Genomic DNA, 14,600 nt, shown 5'->3' on the forward strand with positions numbered 1-14,600 from the left:
AAAGAAACAGTACTGGCAAGAACAGAGCCCACAGAAGTGGATTTGATGTCTGCTCTGCTCACCCGTTGGGCCTCATTCTTTGCTTTTTCTCCATCAACTGAAACACACAGGAGTTTGGAATAAAGGTGTCTCTAGGAAGTATCTGAGTTCTGACAATCAGATATTTTCATTTCAAACATTAAAAACTCTTCTTGGGGCTCAATAAGGAATGTGTCTACTGCCCTGTTTCCCCGAAAATAAGACAGTGTCTTATTTTAAGGTATGCTCCCAAAGATGCGCTAGGTCTTATTTTCAGGGGACGTCTTATCTTTCCTGTAAGTAGGTCTTATTTTCGGAGGATGTCTTATTTTGGGGGAAACAGGGTAGTAAGAGAGAAGGAGGCATTAATTTAGGGCACAGCTGGCCCATGAGGCTGGCGTCAAAGGTTTGCACAGTAGAGTTGTACAACTGGAACAGTCTCGGCACCTCACAGGAGGAATACCACTCCACACAGCTCCCTGGTCTTCACCCTCTCCCCCTTCTGTGGACATCTAATACAACCAAGTGCTGTGTAAAAAAACAACTTCATGTATATGTGGCATTTTGGCAAAATTAATGAGCAGATTATAAATAGGTATACTCATTATCCTAGAAATTCCCAATTAAAGAATAGAATTGAAAACACAATTAAGAGCATATGTAAAAGTATTTATGTGCAGATGTTCACAGCCACACTATTAAGGATAAATATTGGAAATATTATTTAAATGTTTATTAACAACAAATTAGTTAAAAATATTTACTTATTTCCATAAACAGAATATTGTATAGTAATTAACACTATGTTGTAGTTAAGGAAAATGTTCACAATAAGTTATTCAATTAAAAATCCAGCTATAAAATCTTTTGCCCACAGTACTTTTTCTATTTTCTTGACAATAATGCATGTATAAATATTCATAGAAAAGTTGGAAGAATATGAAATAAAGTGTTAATATTGATTAAAAAGAAAGAAAGAAAGAAAGAAACACAGGAACTGCCAGAGATAAGGCTGCAGAACGGGGCTTAGGAAGATGAAGAAACCGGGCAACACTAGAGTGCTAATTTGTTCAAGTATTTATTGAGTACCCACGACGTGCCACGCACTTTTATACGAGAGATTCAGAAGTAAACTAAAGTTTCTGCTTTCATTGAGCTTAATTCTAGTGCATAAACAATCATATCACATAACTATGTACACATCAGGTGGAAATAAGTGTTATTTATAAAACTGAAACAGAGCAAAGTAACAGCAAAGCCAAAAACGCGACAGAGCAAATCATGCGTCGGCGCTCTTTATTAATTTTCCAGCTACAGGGAACGAAGTGCGCTCTCTGCAAGCCCCGCCCTCCCTTCTTGATAGGGCGCGAGGTGCCGTCTCCAGGGTAACTCCTCCCTTTCCCCCGCCCAGAGGCGGCCTTGGGGGCGGGGCTTCGCGCCCAGAGCTCAGAGCACGCGGAGCCGAGAGCTAAGCGCACAGGGATCCCGGCGTTCTCCTCGCCTGGCGTGAGACGTACTCTGGCCGGAGCCTGGCATGCTGGGAACTGTAGTTGCCGACCGCCGCCCCGCACCTGGCGGGCAGTAAAAACTGCCAGGTTCGGCTCCATTTATGGCACAGGGTGTGCAACACCGAGTGGTTGTGAAGAGGCCTTGTGGGGAGGAACACAGGGTCGTCCCGAGAAGCAACTAAGCACGTCCGGCCGGGCGAGCGCCCAAGCAGGTCGCCGCCCCCGGTCACGTGTCCTCAGCCTCCGCAGGCGCGCGCCGCTCCCCCGAACCGTTCCCGCCCCAGCCCGCCCCGCCCGGCTCCGCCGTGGGCCCGCGCCTTCGCCGGCGCTGCTGCCACCTCGCGCTCGGAGGCGTCAGGGAACGTGCTCTCCGCCCCTTCTCCTCCTCCTGTCTTTCTCCCCCTCCCCCTCCCCCTCCCGCGCCGAGACTCGCCGCCGCCGCCGCAGCAGGAGTAGCCGCCGCCGGAGCCGCGCGCAGCCATGGCCGAGAACCCCAGTTTGGAGAACCACCGCATCAAGAGCTTCAAGAACAAGGGCCGCGATGTGGAAGTGAGTGCGCTTCCGTGGTCTGGGCCCGCCCGGCCGCGCCGGCCTGGCAGCGACAGGAAGGGGCGGGGGGCCGGCGCTGGGCTGGTTCTCGCCGGCTTGTGGTCCGACGGAGTTGGCGGCCGGCTCGGTGGCCCGGGGCCAGGCGGGGCGGGCGGCGGGTCGCGGGCTGGGCTGTCGCTCTCCTCCGGGGGTGCCGGCTCCAGGACCGGGGAATGCCGGGGTTTTCGGCTCCGTCACGCGGGCGCGGCCTGGTGTCGGCGCGGAAGGGATGTGGAACTGAGGCGGGGTCCGCGGGCCGGGGCCGCGCTACAGGAGCGGGGATGCTGCCCCCTGGCTGGCCGACGGTCCCTCCGCGGGGGCGGCGGCGGCTCGCGCCCAGCGCCCGAGCACCCTCCGCCGGCGCAGCCCCGCGCTGCCTCCCGCGCTGCCGCACATGGAGCCTCAGTTCTGCGGGTCCCAGCTCCTGCCTTCTGCGAGCCGGGCCCAGGCGGGCGGTGGCGGCCCGCAGGAGGGGGGTGGGGACCAGCTGGGCAACTGACTTGTTTGAGAGTGATGAATGGGGGAGGGTGGGATGCGCCAGGACCATTTTCTTGTATTCCAATACGGTCCTTTGGATAAATCGCGCCGAGGTGTTCTAGCGCATACTCTCGCAACTGCTGGTATTTGGAGCGAGCTGAGGGTGGACAATAGTTTGCCATCTATTGTGTTGAGGCTTCGGAAAAGAGGTTGTACAGCTCCCGGCTCATAGGACCTGTTTTCCTAGCCTGTCTTGGAGAGGGGGTGTGTGGACAGGATGGTAATTTCTTTGGTACGTTTTACCGAAATAAATTGGGTACATGGGTTCATACGTCCTCGCATATACCCCTTGCTCCAAGCTACTAGGATTTCCAAGTGGTGGCAAAACTGTAAACATCGTGGTCACTCCGTTGCTACTCAGCATGTTTCCATTGTCTCGTTAAGGTGACATTAGTAGGTACTGTTTGCAAACTCGGCTTATTGAAGCAGCGCTAGAGGTCTCTCTGTAGCTACTAAAAGCAATGAAGTATTAATGTGCAAACTTCACTGGAACTGTGACCTTTGGATTTGTTAGTGGGAAATGGTTTTAAGGCCACAGCTTCCTTTTCTAATACGAGGTGACATGACTTACAGGTCTGTAATTTTTGCTAAGGGGCTAGTGTGATTAAGAAGTATGTAATTTATACTGTCTTAAGGAAGGCGGTAGGGTAAATATACCATTCGGCCTTATACTTTGTGGCGAGACAAACTAAGGCCATCTGTCAGAGCTACAAAACTAAATACTAATTGGAAAAAAAACTAGGGAAATCTGTGGAATGCCCGTGAGACAAAAAAAAGGTCATCTGTTTCCTGATCTAGTTAAATATCCTCTGTAAGAAATACTTCTAGGCAAACGTGAAACTTGAGAATAGGAACAAGAAATTCTAGGACTGGCTGCCTCCTGCTGTCTTGTCTACTTGGTGACAAGAGTTTATTTTGAACTTTTCCCATTAGTATTTTTTTGAAAAATAACTGTTATAAGTAAAAACTACTTTTTCTGTAGTTATTTGTACAGAAAAACTAATAACATTTTTTTCTTAGATATTGGTACAGGTTTTTGTCTTACTGTTTGCTCGTATTGTTTTCAGGGAGTTCATTGATACCAAGTAAGGATCCTGCAACTAATATTTGCAGATGATAATCATCAGAATGTAACTGTTGTCTTAGAAAGACAGCATACCAGTTGGTAAGGCTCTGGCCCCGAGGGTGGTGGGTTCAAACCCGGCCCCGGCTGAACTGCAACCAAAAAATAGCCGGGCATTGTGGCGGGCACCTGTAGTCCCAGCTACCTGGGAGGCTGAGGCAAGAGAATCTCTTGGTCCCAGGAGTTGGAGGTTGCTGTGAGCTGTGTGATGCCATGGCACTCTACCGAGGGCCATAAAGTAAGACTCTGTCTCTACAAAAGAAAAAAAAAAGAAAGACAGCATAGTTGCTAAAGTATTCATCCTGATATTGGTCACAATGTTATATTTCCCAGTTACACTAGAGTAACTAAGGCAAAAATAACAGGCATTCAAGTAGTGGTTGTTTGTGGCAGACACTATGTTAACACAGTGCTGACTGGTCATGAGTTACCCAGTTTCTGTGGAAAATTGCCAGTCAACAGTGTGTTAAGTGAGGCAGGTGGATTGCCTGAGCTCATGGGTTTGAGACCAGCCTGAGCCAGACCGAGACCCAGTCTCTAAAAATAGCTGGGTGTTGTGGCGGCTGCCTGTAGTCCCAGCTACTTGGGAGGCGGAGGCAAGAGAATCACTTGACACCAAGAGTTTGAGATTGTTGTGAGCTGTGATGCCACGGCACTCTATGGATGGCAACGAAGTGAGACTCTGTCTCAAAGAAAAAAGAAAGAAAGAAAAGAAAAAAAAAAGATGTTAAGGTGACAAGTGATTTTATAAGCAGCTGAGAGATGAGGGTGAAAGAATAAAATAGGCTGAATTTGGGACAACTGGGAATTGAGACTGGGAGAAATGAATCAGGGAACAGCTGCTATGGTGAGAGTTTCATGACATCTCATTTAACCCATATAACAACTTTATGAGCTAGGTATGGCATTATCCTCAAGTTCACCTGAGGAAAATACTTTAGCTGTTAAACTTTAGAGTGCTTGTGTAGCCTGCACAAGTCACAGTGGGTATGAGCATGTTCACTGGTTGTCTGTTGAACATCTAACAGAGGTGTTTTGGGGATACAAAAAGGAATAAGATCCACCATGTATCTCAAGGGGTTTGCAGCGCAGGTGCTGTTACAGTGCAGCACATCAGTAAGTGTTGACGATATCGGTATTCTGAAAGTGCACGGGAAGACCATACTTGCAGCTAAACAGACAGGGGAGATGTGTGGGGAAGAAAAGGATATTCCAGACTTGAGAGAGCCATAACTGAAGAGTCCTGAGGGAATGTTTTAGGACTGCTGAGACTGCTGAGAGAAAGGGGAGTGCTAGAGGTGCTACTGAAAGGTAAGCTGGGGTCAGGTCTGGTCAAGGCCTTTATTGTGCATTTAGCCGTAACTGAGACAAGATGACACATGTCATTTAGTCTTGTCTTATCCATTAGACACTCTTATTACCTTAGAAACATAGCACCACTTCTGTAACCGAGTAGTTGTGATTATCAGGCTGTTCCAAAACAGTGAGATGCCCTTTGATAAGATAGGATTCCTATCTTTTCACATGAAGGGCAGACAAAAGGTACAACATGTTATAAATTATACAACCAGCTGATACACAAATGAGATGCTAGGTTTGAGAATAAGATACTTGGCGGAGGCACCTACAGCTTGATGGGTAGGGCTCTGGCTACATACACTCAGGCTGGCAGATTCGAACCCGGCCCGGGCCAGCTAAACAGCAATGACAGCTGCAACAAAAAATAGCCAGGTGTTGTGCTGGGCACCTGTAGTCCCAGCTACTTGGGAGTCTGAGGCAAGAGAATCGCTTAAGCCCAAGAGTTTGAGGTTGTCGTGAGCTGTGATGTCACAGCACTCTACTGAAGGTGACAGCTTGAGACTCTATCTCACACACTCACAAAAAAAGATAACTTATTTGCTAAAGAAAATCAAAGTTTAGAGTTATATGCTAGGGGGTTGTGATTAGGAATAGAGTTGAAGAAGAAGAAAATCATCCCATTTTGATTAGTCAAGAATGACATCTTAGAAGAGAGATTTTAAGAGGGCTTGGTGTGTGTGTGTGTGTAACGAGTGTGGTGACTCTCACAGGAAATAGGTACCAAATTTGAAAGGGGCACATGAATTAGTGAATAAAGATGGAGGGGAGGGCAGAAAGAGTGACTAGGAAGTGAAAAGATGAGACTTCCAGATGGCTTTTCTTTGTCTGAGAATATGTCTTGTGGCAGAGTCGCTTGGAAGCTTTTTCTTGATGGGAAGATCTGAAGGAATTTATTACCAAGCAAAAAGGAGGTATAACATGATTAGAGCAATGGAAAAGGGTGACTGGGTAATAATATTTATAATTGGTTTTAGAGAAATAGTTCTGTTATCTGGTCTGCAAGGAGGAATTTCCTAAAAAACTGAGACTGGGGATGGCCAGAAGCTGTGAGGATTTGATGCTCCTCCTCCTTGGTGTAAAGCTCACGGAAGAGAGAGAGGATATAGGTTATTCTGAGATTTATAGATGAAGGTAGGAGAGAATAGCAACTGGGAACTTGGGTAGGGAAATGGATTTTGTAGCTAAAACTGGGAAGTACATAGTGAAAAGGAAACTATTAATCACTCTTATTTCGTCTGTAATACCAGACCCAAAGACGTGAAAGTTGGAAAGTAAGAAGGGAAGCAGGAGAAGGGGAGCGGTAAAAACCTGGCCAGCCGCTTCAGTGAGCAGGTGCATTCAGGTGGTGGGCTGACTAAAGCATGTCAGAGCTGTGCATGTAACAAAAGCATTTGTACTCCCATAATATTTTGAAATAAAAAATAATTTTAGGAAGGTAGATGGTAAAAAAATAAATAATTAGAAAAAAATAATAGAACTTTTCATGTAAGGCATTGATTCTGAAGCTTTTTGTCTTTTTATTATTAAAACATTTCAAATAAACATACAGAAAAGTGCACAAAACAGAAATGTTCTTTTTAATGATTACCTGTAAAACACTCAGGAATCTGCTATCCAGGTTAGCATTTTTTTCTTACTCCTGTATATCTTCAAGGTCTGATTAATAACACCAGTAACAGTAACTAGTGATAATTGTTCTAAAAATCTTAACATTCATTGTTTACAGTGTACCAGCACTAAGTACTTTATATGAATTATTTGTTTAGTCGTTACTGGATTATTTAATAGTCCTATCAAGTAGATGCTGTTATTATCCCCACTTATTGCTGAGGAAACTTGAGACCTATGGCTCTTAAGTCATGAGCCGTCCGTCATTGGCAGAGCCTGGCCTGTGTCAAAGCATCATGATACTAAAGCCAGACTCTGTCACTGTGCTGCACTCTCCTGAGAATCTAAGGCTTGATGTGTATGGAATATGTCTGAAAGTTGAGTAATGAAGATAATATTGAAGAAATCTTGATTATGTCACTGAAATTCCTGTTTTAGCATTTTAAAACTTTGCTAATAAAAATTTTTGACACATTGTTTATCATTTGATTTATTTGCCTTTTTTTTTTTTATTCTTGCAAGGTTTCCCTCTTATGAGCAAGGAGCCAGTTAGTTGGTTTTCCTGAAAAATGATAACCCCTATCCTTGGGCTTAACACTTGAACTTTATGCTTTTGTTTGTAATAGTAAGAATAATATCCTGCAAATTCAATTAGCCCTCCCAAACTCAGTTCTTTCTGGAACCTTTATTGGTAAGTGGTACTATCTAATTGTCAAGTTTAAAATTTTATCCTCCACTTCCTTACTCTTCCCTTCTTTTACCCTTCTTTCTGTTAGTCATCTGAAGAGCCCTCATATTTTACTTCTGTTAACTATCAACCTCCTACCGCTGCCCCCAGTTTGGACTCCACTCGTCTCACCCGTGCAGGTGACAGGTATCAAGATTTTCCTATCTTGTCTCCCCAACGTATATGGTGGATTGAGCTTCCTAAATTCTTACTTCCCTTTCCTTTCATTTTGTCCTGCCTTCGGGATGAAAGTCCTTGGCATGTCCCATCACACGTAAATCTACCTACGGCCCTGCCTCTTCTGCCTCACCGACCACTTTTCCTCATGTTTTTTTGTGCCAGCCATGATAAACTACTTGACGTCACTGCATGACCAGTACTTTCTCTCTGGGCCTTTGAGTGTGCTAGCCTGTTACATGCCTTCTTTGGCCGTCTGTTGAGTGGGGCAAACAAACTGTCTTTGCTCAGACTCCTTCACTTATCTCTGGAACACTAAGATTAATAGTTCTGCCACACCATGTCATTCTAGTTCAAAACAACCTTTCACAAGTTCTCCACAAGGCCCTCCTGACTGACTAGTTTGGCACTATTAGTCCCTATTCTTTTTCTGCTTTCTAATGATTTCCTAGGTGAATTTTCCTTCACCTGTTTGGGATAAATTGCTGTGTTGTACAATAATTTCTTTGTGTGGATAGCTTTAAAAGTTCGTGGCTCTGCCAAGAAACCCAGTAAGGATACTTAGTGAACAGTGCATACAATCTAATAAATGCTCTTTGAGGAGACTAGATGATACGTACACTTGAAAACCTCTGCATTTGAGAATGAAAGGTGCAGTATTCTCAGACATTAATCATTAGGTGCACCAACTCCATGAAACTGATACTGTTGCTTAGCCTTTCTTCCAAAGTCTGTTCTGCTACCATGTATTTCTGTAACATGAACTCACACTTGATTGGTAAGTTGCAGAACAATGGTAGTTAATATGAGGCTTATATTGGTTCATATTTGATTTTTGCCAGCACTTTTCATGATTAGCATTCCCAGATAACAGCTGTGATGAACACACAGAAACATGACTGGACAGAGTGAGCCTAGGAGTGGTCACGTTGCCCCTCACCCACATCCTGCCTCTTGGCTCTGTTACTGTGTTGTAAAGCTGCTTATTACCATGGTGGTGCATTTCCTTTGCTTCCTAAGTTTTGAAAAAGTGAAGTGTTTCAGAAATCTCTATGTCATACAGACATGCAGCAGACACTATAATGTTCTCCTGAATTCACCTTTGACAGGGCGTACGCGCTCTCCTGGAGTGCCCTCTCTAGTCGGCCTGTCCTGGGCTCTGTCTCTGACAGTCTTCTCTACAGACTGTTTTCTTGCTCGCATCAACAGCTCCTTGGCTGTAATCATTTCAGTGTGGGGGGGACTTTAATCCTTTAATCATCTGCTGGGAATTATTCACATGAGCATCTCTGGAGCATCTCAAGCTCAGAGCATTTAAAGCCATGTTCTGCCTTTGTTTTTTGTCTTTCTTTTTTCTGTTTATGGCATCGTCACCCTCAACTGTGACATTAATTTGAAACTTGAGAGGCTCCTTGGACTTCTTTCTCATCTTCGACATTCAGTCAGATGCTTGAATCTCTGTGCTGTCTCTCTCTTCTGCCTCTAGCTTGCTGTAGACCTTATTACTTTATCACTGTGTGGGTTAAAAATCATCTCTGTGGCTCAGTGAGGAGGGCGCTGGCCCCACATGCCGAGGGTGGCGGGTTCAAACCCAGCCCCGGCCAAACTGCAACAAAAAAATAGCCAGGAGTTGTGGCGGGCGCCTGTAGTCCCAGCTGCTCGGGAGGCTGAGGCAAGAGAATCGCGTAAGCCCAAGAGTTACAGGTTGCTGTGAGCTGTGTGATGCCACAGCACTCTACCCGAGGGTGGTACAGTGAGACTCTGTCTCTACAAAAAAAAAAAAAAAAAAATCGTCTCTGAAGTGGTGGTGTCCCTTCAGTTGATGAGATTTTTTCGGTGAGCCTAATGCCTGGTTATTTCTCTGGTTTCAGCCTTCCTTCCTGCCTCCATCACCCCCCCGCCCCCCCCCCACACACACACCTCTTGAAGCTCTAGCAACACTGAACTTCTTATATGCTTATACATAATCTGGAATCTTGCCCTCCCGTCTTTGCCAGTGCTATTTCTGTTCTCAGGACCATCTTGCAGACTGGAATATCCTTCCCTGCCTCCTGTTGCCTGTAATTCTGACCCCTTTTAAATACTCAACTCTGGGTTAGGTACCATTCTTTGAACCTGGAAGAACTCTCATTGAAATTATGATAATTTATTTTAATTGTTTTGTCTGTTTCTTCTACTAGACTGTGAACTTACTGAGGGAGCAGATTATTTCTTCATTGTCCAGTGTTTAGTACAGTGGCTGGGAAAAACACTAAACTATTCCTCAAATAAATATTCATACTAGGGACCATGGGCACAGTAATTTTACTAGTGTATGTTTTTGAACTGAAACTTTAAGCCTTTTAGTGCCTTTTCCTACTACTTCCCAAATTGAGTCCAAACCTTATTATGACAGGTAAAATTTTGGGAAAGTAAGGCACATGCATAGTGAATTAGTAGCCAAGGCTCATGTGCATGGGCGAGTAGCCTTCCATCTTCCGTATATACCGTTTTGTTTATCGTGTCGTCCATAGGTGATTGCTTGGGTTGCTTCCTTCTTTTGGCTCTTGTCCCCTCACCATTTTTTAAATGTCATTAATTTGTTGAAGAAATCAGGTCAGTTTTCTTATATTAAGTTGCACCATATGAAATTGCCGTTTTTGAGGTTCAAAGCAGTGAAGTATTAGTAATTTTATATGGGTCAGCCTAATAGAATGTCCTAATTACAGGATTTGTGTTTCTTTGTGGTATTAAAATATTCCTCCTATTTATCACCACCCTTTGGATGGTGGTGGTGGATTTTCTATAAATTGGAAGTTGGATTCAAAGGCTTCAGGTTAGCCATTAAAAAAAAATTTTTTAAAAAATTCAGTTGGTGATTGTGTCGTGATCCTAGAGTTTATATGATAAAGCATAGTTTAATGTTATGAATGTGAAAGTTAATACATTTTATGAAACGAATTTTAGTTATTTGGGTGAAATATGGCATACACTGGATAACATCTGAAGTGAAAAAAGTAACCTAATTCCTAGGTATCCAGTAAAGGAATTACAAAATGTATTTCTAAAAAATCTAACTTCAGAGTTGTTGGGGTTCCCTTTCTATGAAACCATTCCTAAACTGATTTTTTTGTTTTCTTAGCATAAGGTTTGACTGTATGGTTGGTCCCCCATATTAAAGGTTTGTTTGCAGAAGCTGTGGATTTAAAGTGCCAACTGTACTGTGCCATTTTATAGAAGGGACTTGAGCATCTGCAGATTTGGCATCCAAGGGGCTCCTGCAGCCAATCTCTTGCGCACACTTGGGGGTGACTGTGTTTTCACTTGCACGTCTCTCTCTCTTTTTCTTGGAGGTGAAGGAATAAAAGTATAAAGTGGGTATAGCTATTCTTTTTTGCAGTTTTGCTATTAAGAAAAATTTTGTCACAGCTTAGTCAATATCAACAGTTAAATATGGTAAAATAAATCATGATTATACTTGGAATTAAGCATTCTGAGGGGTTGGTTTTCTGGGTTATGAAGTTTGTTTACATACATAGTACCAAATTTTATTTTGAAATTTTTACGAACACTTAAATCTTTTCAGTGTTGCTGAAAATGTCCTATGCATTTTTCTTCCTTCTTCAATAGAATATAATTTAGTTATTTCTGGGGTTTTGAGAATAACCATTATGAATATAGATATTGGGTTTTGCTTTTATGTGTATAAGTGATACCTCCCAAGTTCTTGGAGCTTTCTGGCTTGTCTTTGCCTCGCTTTCAGTCTTGTCAGCTTTCTCTTTGATGCTGTCAGCGTGTTTACCTGTGGTAACCCCTCTTTCCTTTTCATTTTGATTCTTCAGATGTCCTAGTGACGTGGAAAACAGATACATTAGACACTGGGCATTTTCTGTGTGCCAGGTGGAAAGTTTTAGGTGTCAAAGATTTAAAATTTTAAAATGTTGTCCCTGACCTAGGGAAGACCATTTTAGTGGAGGAGAATGAGGCCTAAACATAGGCTCAGTGTACGGGGTGATGTTCTATGATGCAGGTACCTAACTGGCAAAGAGTCCTGTCAGTATGGAGAGAAGGAATGACTGGGTGCACTTGGGGAGGGTGAGTGAGGCTACACAAATTGTATTTGGGCTGGTGTTAAAGAATGAGTTTCTCAGTCAGAAGAAAAGATAGCATGAGTAATAGTGACCATGCCATGGGGTCTCAAAAGCCTGAGGTGTTCAAACTACAGTTGTTGGGAGGGCATAGTATCCATTCCCACTTTCAAAAACAGCATTCTGATTTGGCCTTTTGAAACTACTTTTCTGCCATTGGATACCTTGTGGTGAGATTTATTTTTTTTTATTGATGGGGATTCATTGAGGGTACAATAAGCCAGGTTACACTGATTGCAATTGTTAGGTAAAGTCCCTCTTGCAATCATGTCTTGACCCCGTAAAGTGTGACACACACCAAGGCCCCACCCCCTTCCCTCCGTCCCTCTTTCTGCCTTTGGTTAACCAAGGTGCCTCACCTTTTTCTGGCTAACATAAATTGGGCCAATCAGATTCTGTTCCTGACATGTAAATCTTAAGTGAGCTGATTACTGAGAGACCTAATTGATTGATTCTGACAGAAGAACTGAGAAAGTAAACATCGGTTAATTCTTGCCACTGGAGCTGTGAGAGCTGCTGTCATCCCTGTTTTCGGAGGCCTGATCCTTCAGGTCCTGTTTTGGTTCTGTGCATTGCCCTCTGTCTTTCCAATAAATTCTCATTCCCCTCCCTTTTTCCTTTAAACGAATCCATGTCATTTTCTGTTGTTTGCAACCTACCTAAAGTGGTAACTTGTTTTGGTTTGCCTGGAACTGAGGGAGTTCCCAGAAACAGGTCTTTCACTATTTAAACCAGGAAAATCCTGGGCAAACTTGAATGAGTTGGTCTAATTGAAATATTTTGTGGCATAAAGATGAGTTCTGGGATCCAAATATATTGTTCAAGTGAAGATATTCAGTGTGCCGCTGAAAATAACATGTGCAGAGCAGGCTCCCTCCATTTGCCTCACTCAGCAGCTACTGGGATTCTGAACCAAGGATGAGGAATACAGCAGTGAAAGTGGTCGTAACCAGTAATTGTTTGCACACTCAACTGTGTGCAAAGCACTTATAAAGATAATTTGAAGTAATCCTCACAAAATTTCCATTTTACAGATGAAGAAAATACATTCAGTAATTTGTTCAAGAACATACAATGAGGAAGGGGCAGAATTGGCACTCAGCTCCGCGTTCGTGACTGTAAACCCCTCGCCTTCAATAGCCTTTCACACCTACTGTTCCTCGGGGTCAAGGAGAAGACGTGAAAGAAACGCTTACTGCAGTGGGAGTATGTACTGAGTGGTGGGAAGGAGCCAGCCAGATGGAGCAGGGAAAGCTTCATGGAGGTGATCATGGTTAAGCTAAAGTAGAAAACCTTGTAGGTATTTCCTGGGTGACCCTGGAAGACAGAGTGGTATGTTCTGGAGGAACTAAACTATTTTAGTATTTCTTGCAGGTGGAGTGATTGGATAGTTGGATAGGATGGCCAGGAGTCAGATTGTGAAAAACCTCTTCGTTGGGGAAAATTTTAAATAGGGGGGTGGATTTGTGCATTTAGCAGAGGTGGTTGCACCAGAGGAGATGATTGGTGAGGCTGAGAAGGGAGTTTGGGAGTGACAGAAAACCCTCAGGAATCTCACAGATGGTGGCCTGACGATAGTGCTGGCACTGGGGTTGAAAAGTTATTAGGACTGTTCATTTGATATATTTTACCTTACAGAAGATATATTTTACCTTAAACTTTCTCTGTAAAGATCATGTTTTTAAAAACCCATATGTCTGTGTTGTAAAAGGTCAACTCTGCCTTGAGCACAAAAGCAGGTGGCTAATAGGCAAACAAATGGGTGTGCCTACATTCCAATAAAGCATTATGTACAAAATCAGAGGGTGAGTTAGATTTGACTCACATGCCCTTCTAGGCTGATGTGGCCACTGGTGGTGAAGATTTGAAAAATAGTTTGAGTAGTGATTAGAATGAGTTGATAATGTAGATATGGGCTTATAGCAGAGATTTTCATCTGGTGTGCCATGAAAATTTTAAAGATCATTAATTAAATTATTTTCAAAAGAAGTTCAAAGCACAGTAAGTATATTCTTTTTTAAGCATGCTGTGGAAGTTTAACTATAGATTCAAGTATGCCATGAGATAAAAAAGAAAAGAAAAATACTGGTGACGGCGCCTGTGGCTCAAAGGAGTAGGGCACCAGCTCCCATATGCCAGAGGTGGAGGGTTCAAACTCAGCCCCGGCCAAAAGCTGCAAAAAAAAAAGAAAAGAAAAGAAAAATACCGGCTTATACTGGCTTATAGGAATAAGAAGGAAAGGGGACCAGGGAGGAAAGACCCCCGAGGCACCGCATCTTTTTAGGTGAGAATGCCCCTTAGCATGGTGGTGTACCAGAACGTTAAAGGAAAGTTTCCTGGAGGAGGGGGGGTAGTTGCAGTCGCTCTGCTGCGGGGAGGAGCGGCATGTTGAGCTTTTAGCAGGTGAAGCGGATCCAGATGTGGTCAGTTCTTAAAGGGGGCTCAGGTGGAAAAGACTTGGAGAAGTACAGTCAGAAGTGGGGACCAGCTGCAGCAGGGCAGGTAAACTGGAACAGACTCAGCTTGGTGGTCTCTGTTTTCTTTGACAAAGTTATCGGTAGAAAATGAAAGGTCTAAGAGAGGTAATGCTTGACCGAAAGGTGGGGAATGAAAAACAGGATTTACGGAGGAAGCAGGGCCTTGCTGAGCTGGATACTTTTTTTTTTTTTTTTGTAGAGACAGAGTTTCACTTTATGGCCCTCGGTAGAGTGCTGTAGCATCACACAGCTCACAGCAACCTCCAACTCCTGGGCTTAAGCGATTCTCTTGCCTCAGCCCCCCGAGTAGCTGGGACTACAGGAGCCCACCACAATGCCCAGCTATTTTTT

At 43.9% G+C, this 14,600-nt stretch overlaps 1 protein-coding gene across 1 annotated transcript in view; it reads left to right on the top strand.

Annotated features, from left to right (window-relative positions):
• The first annotated feature begins 1,265 nt into the window (after positions 1-1,265).
• KPNA3 (karyopherin subunit alpha 3) overlaps positions 1,266-14,600 on the top strand; it is a 110,971-nt gene continuing 97,636 nt past the window's right edge. The window contains exon 1 of the mRNA XM_053563443.1: positions 1,266-2,075. Coding sequence (XP_053419418.1) covers positions 2,007-2,075 — 69 coding nt within the window. The 5' untranslated portion in view covers positions 1,266-2,006. The remainder of the gene's footprint in view (positions 2,076-14,600) is intronic.

This window comes from Nycticebus coucang, chromosome 15, assembly GCF_027406575.1.
Source record: "Nycticebus coucang isolate mNycCou1 chromosome 15, mNycCou1.pri, whole genome shotgun sequence".
In the NCBI taxonomy this organism is placed as follows: Eukaryota; Metazoa; Chordata; class Mammalia; order Primates; family Lorisidae; genus Nycticebus; species Nycticebus coucang.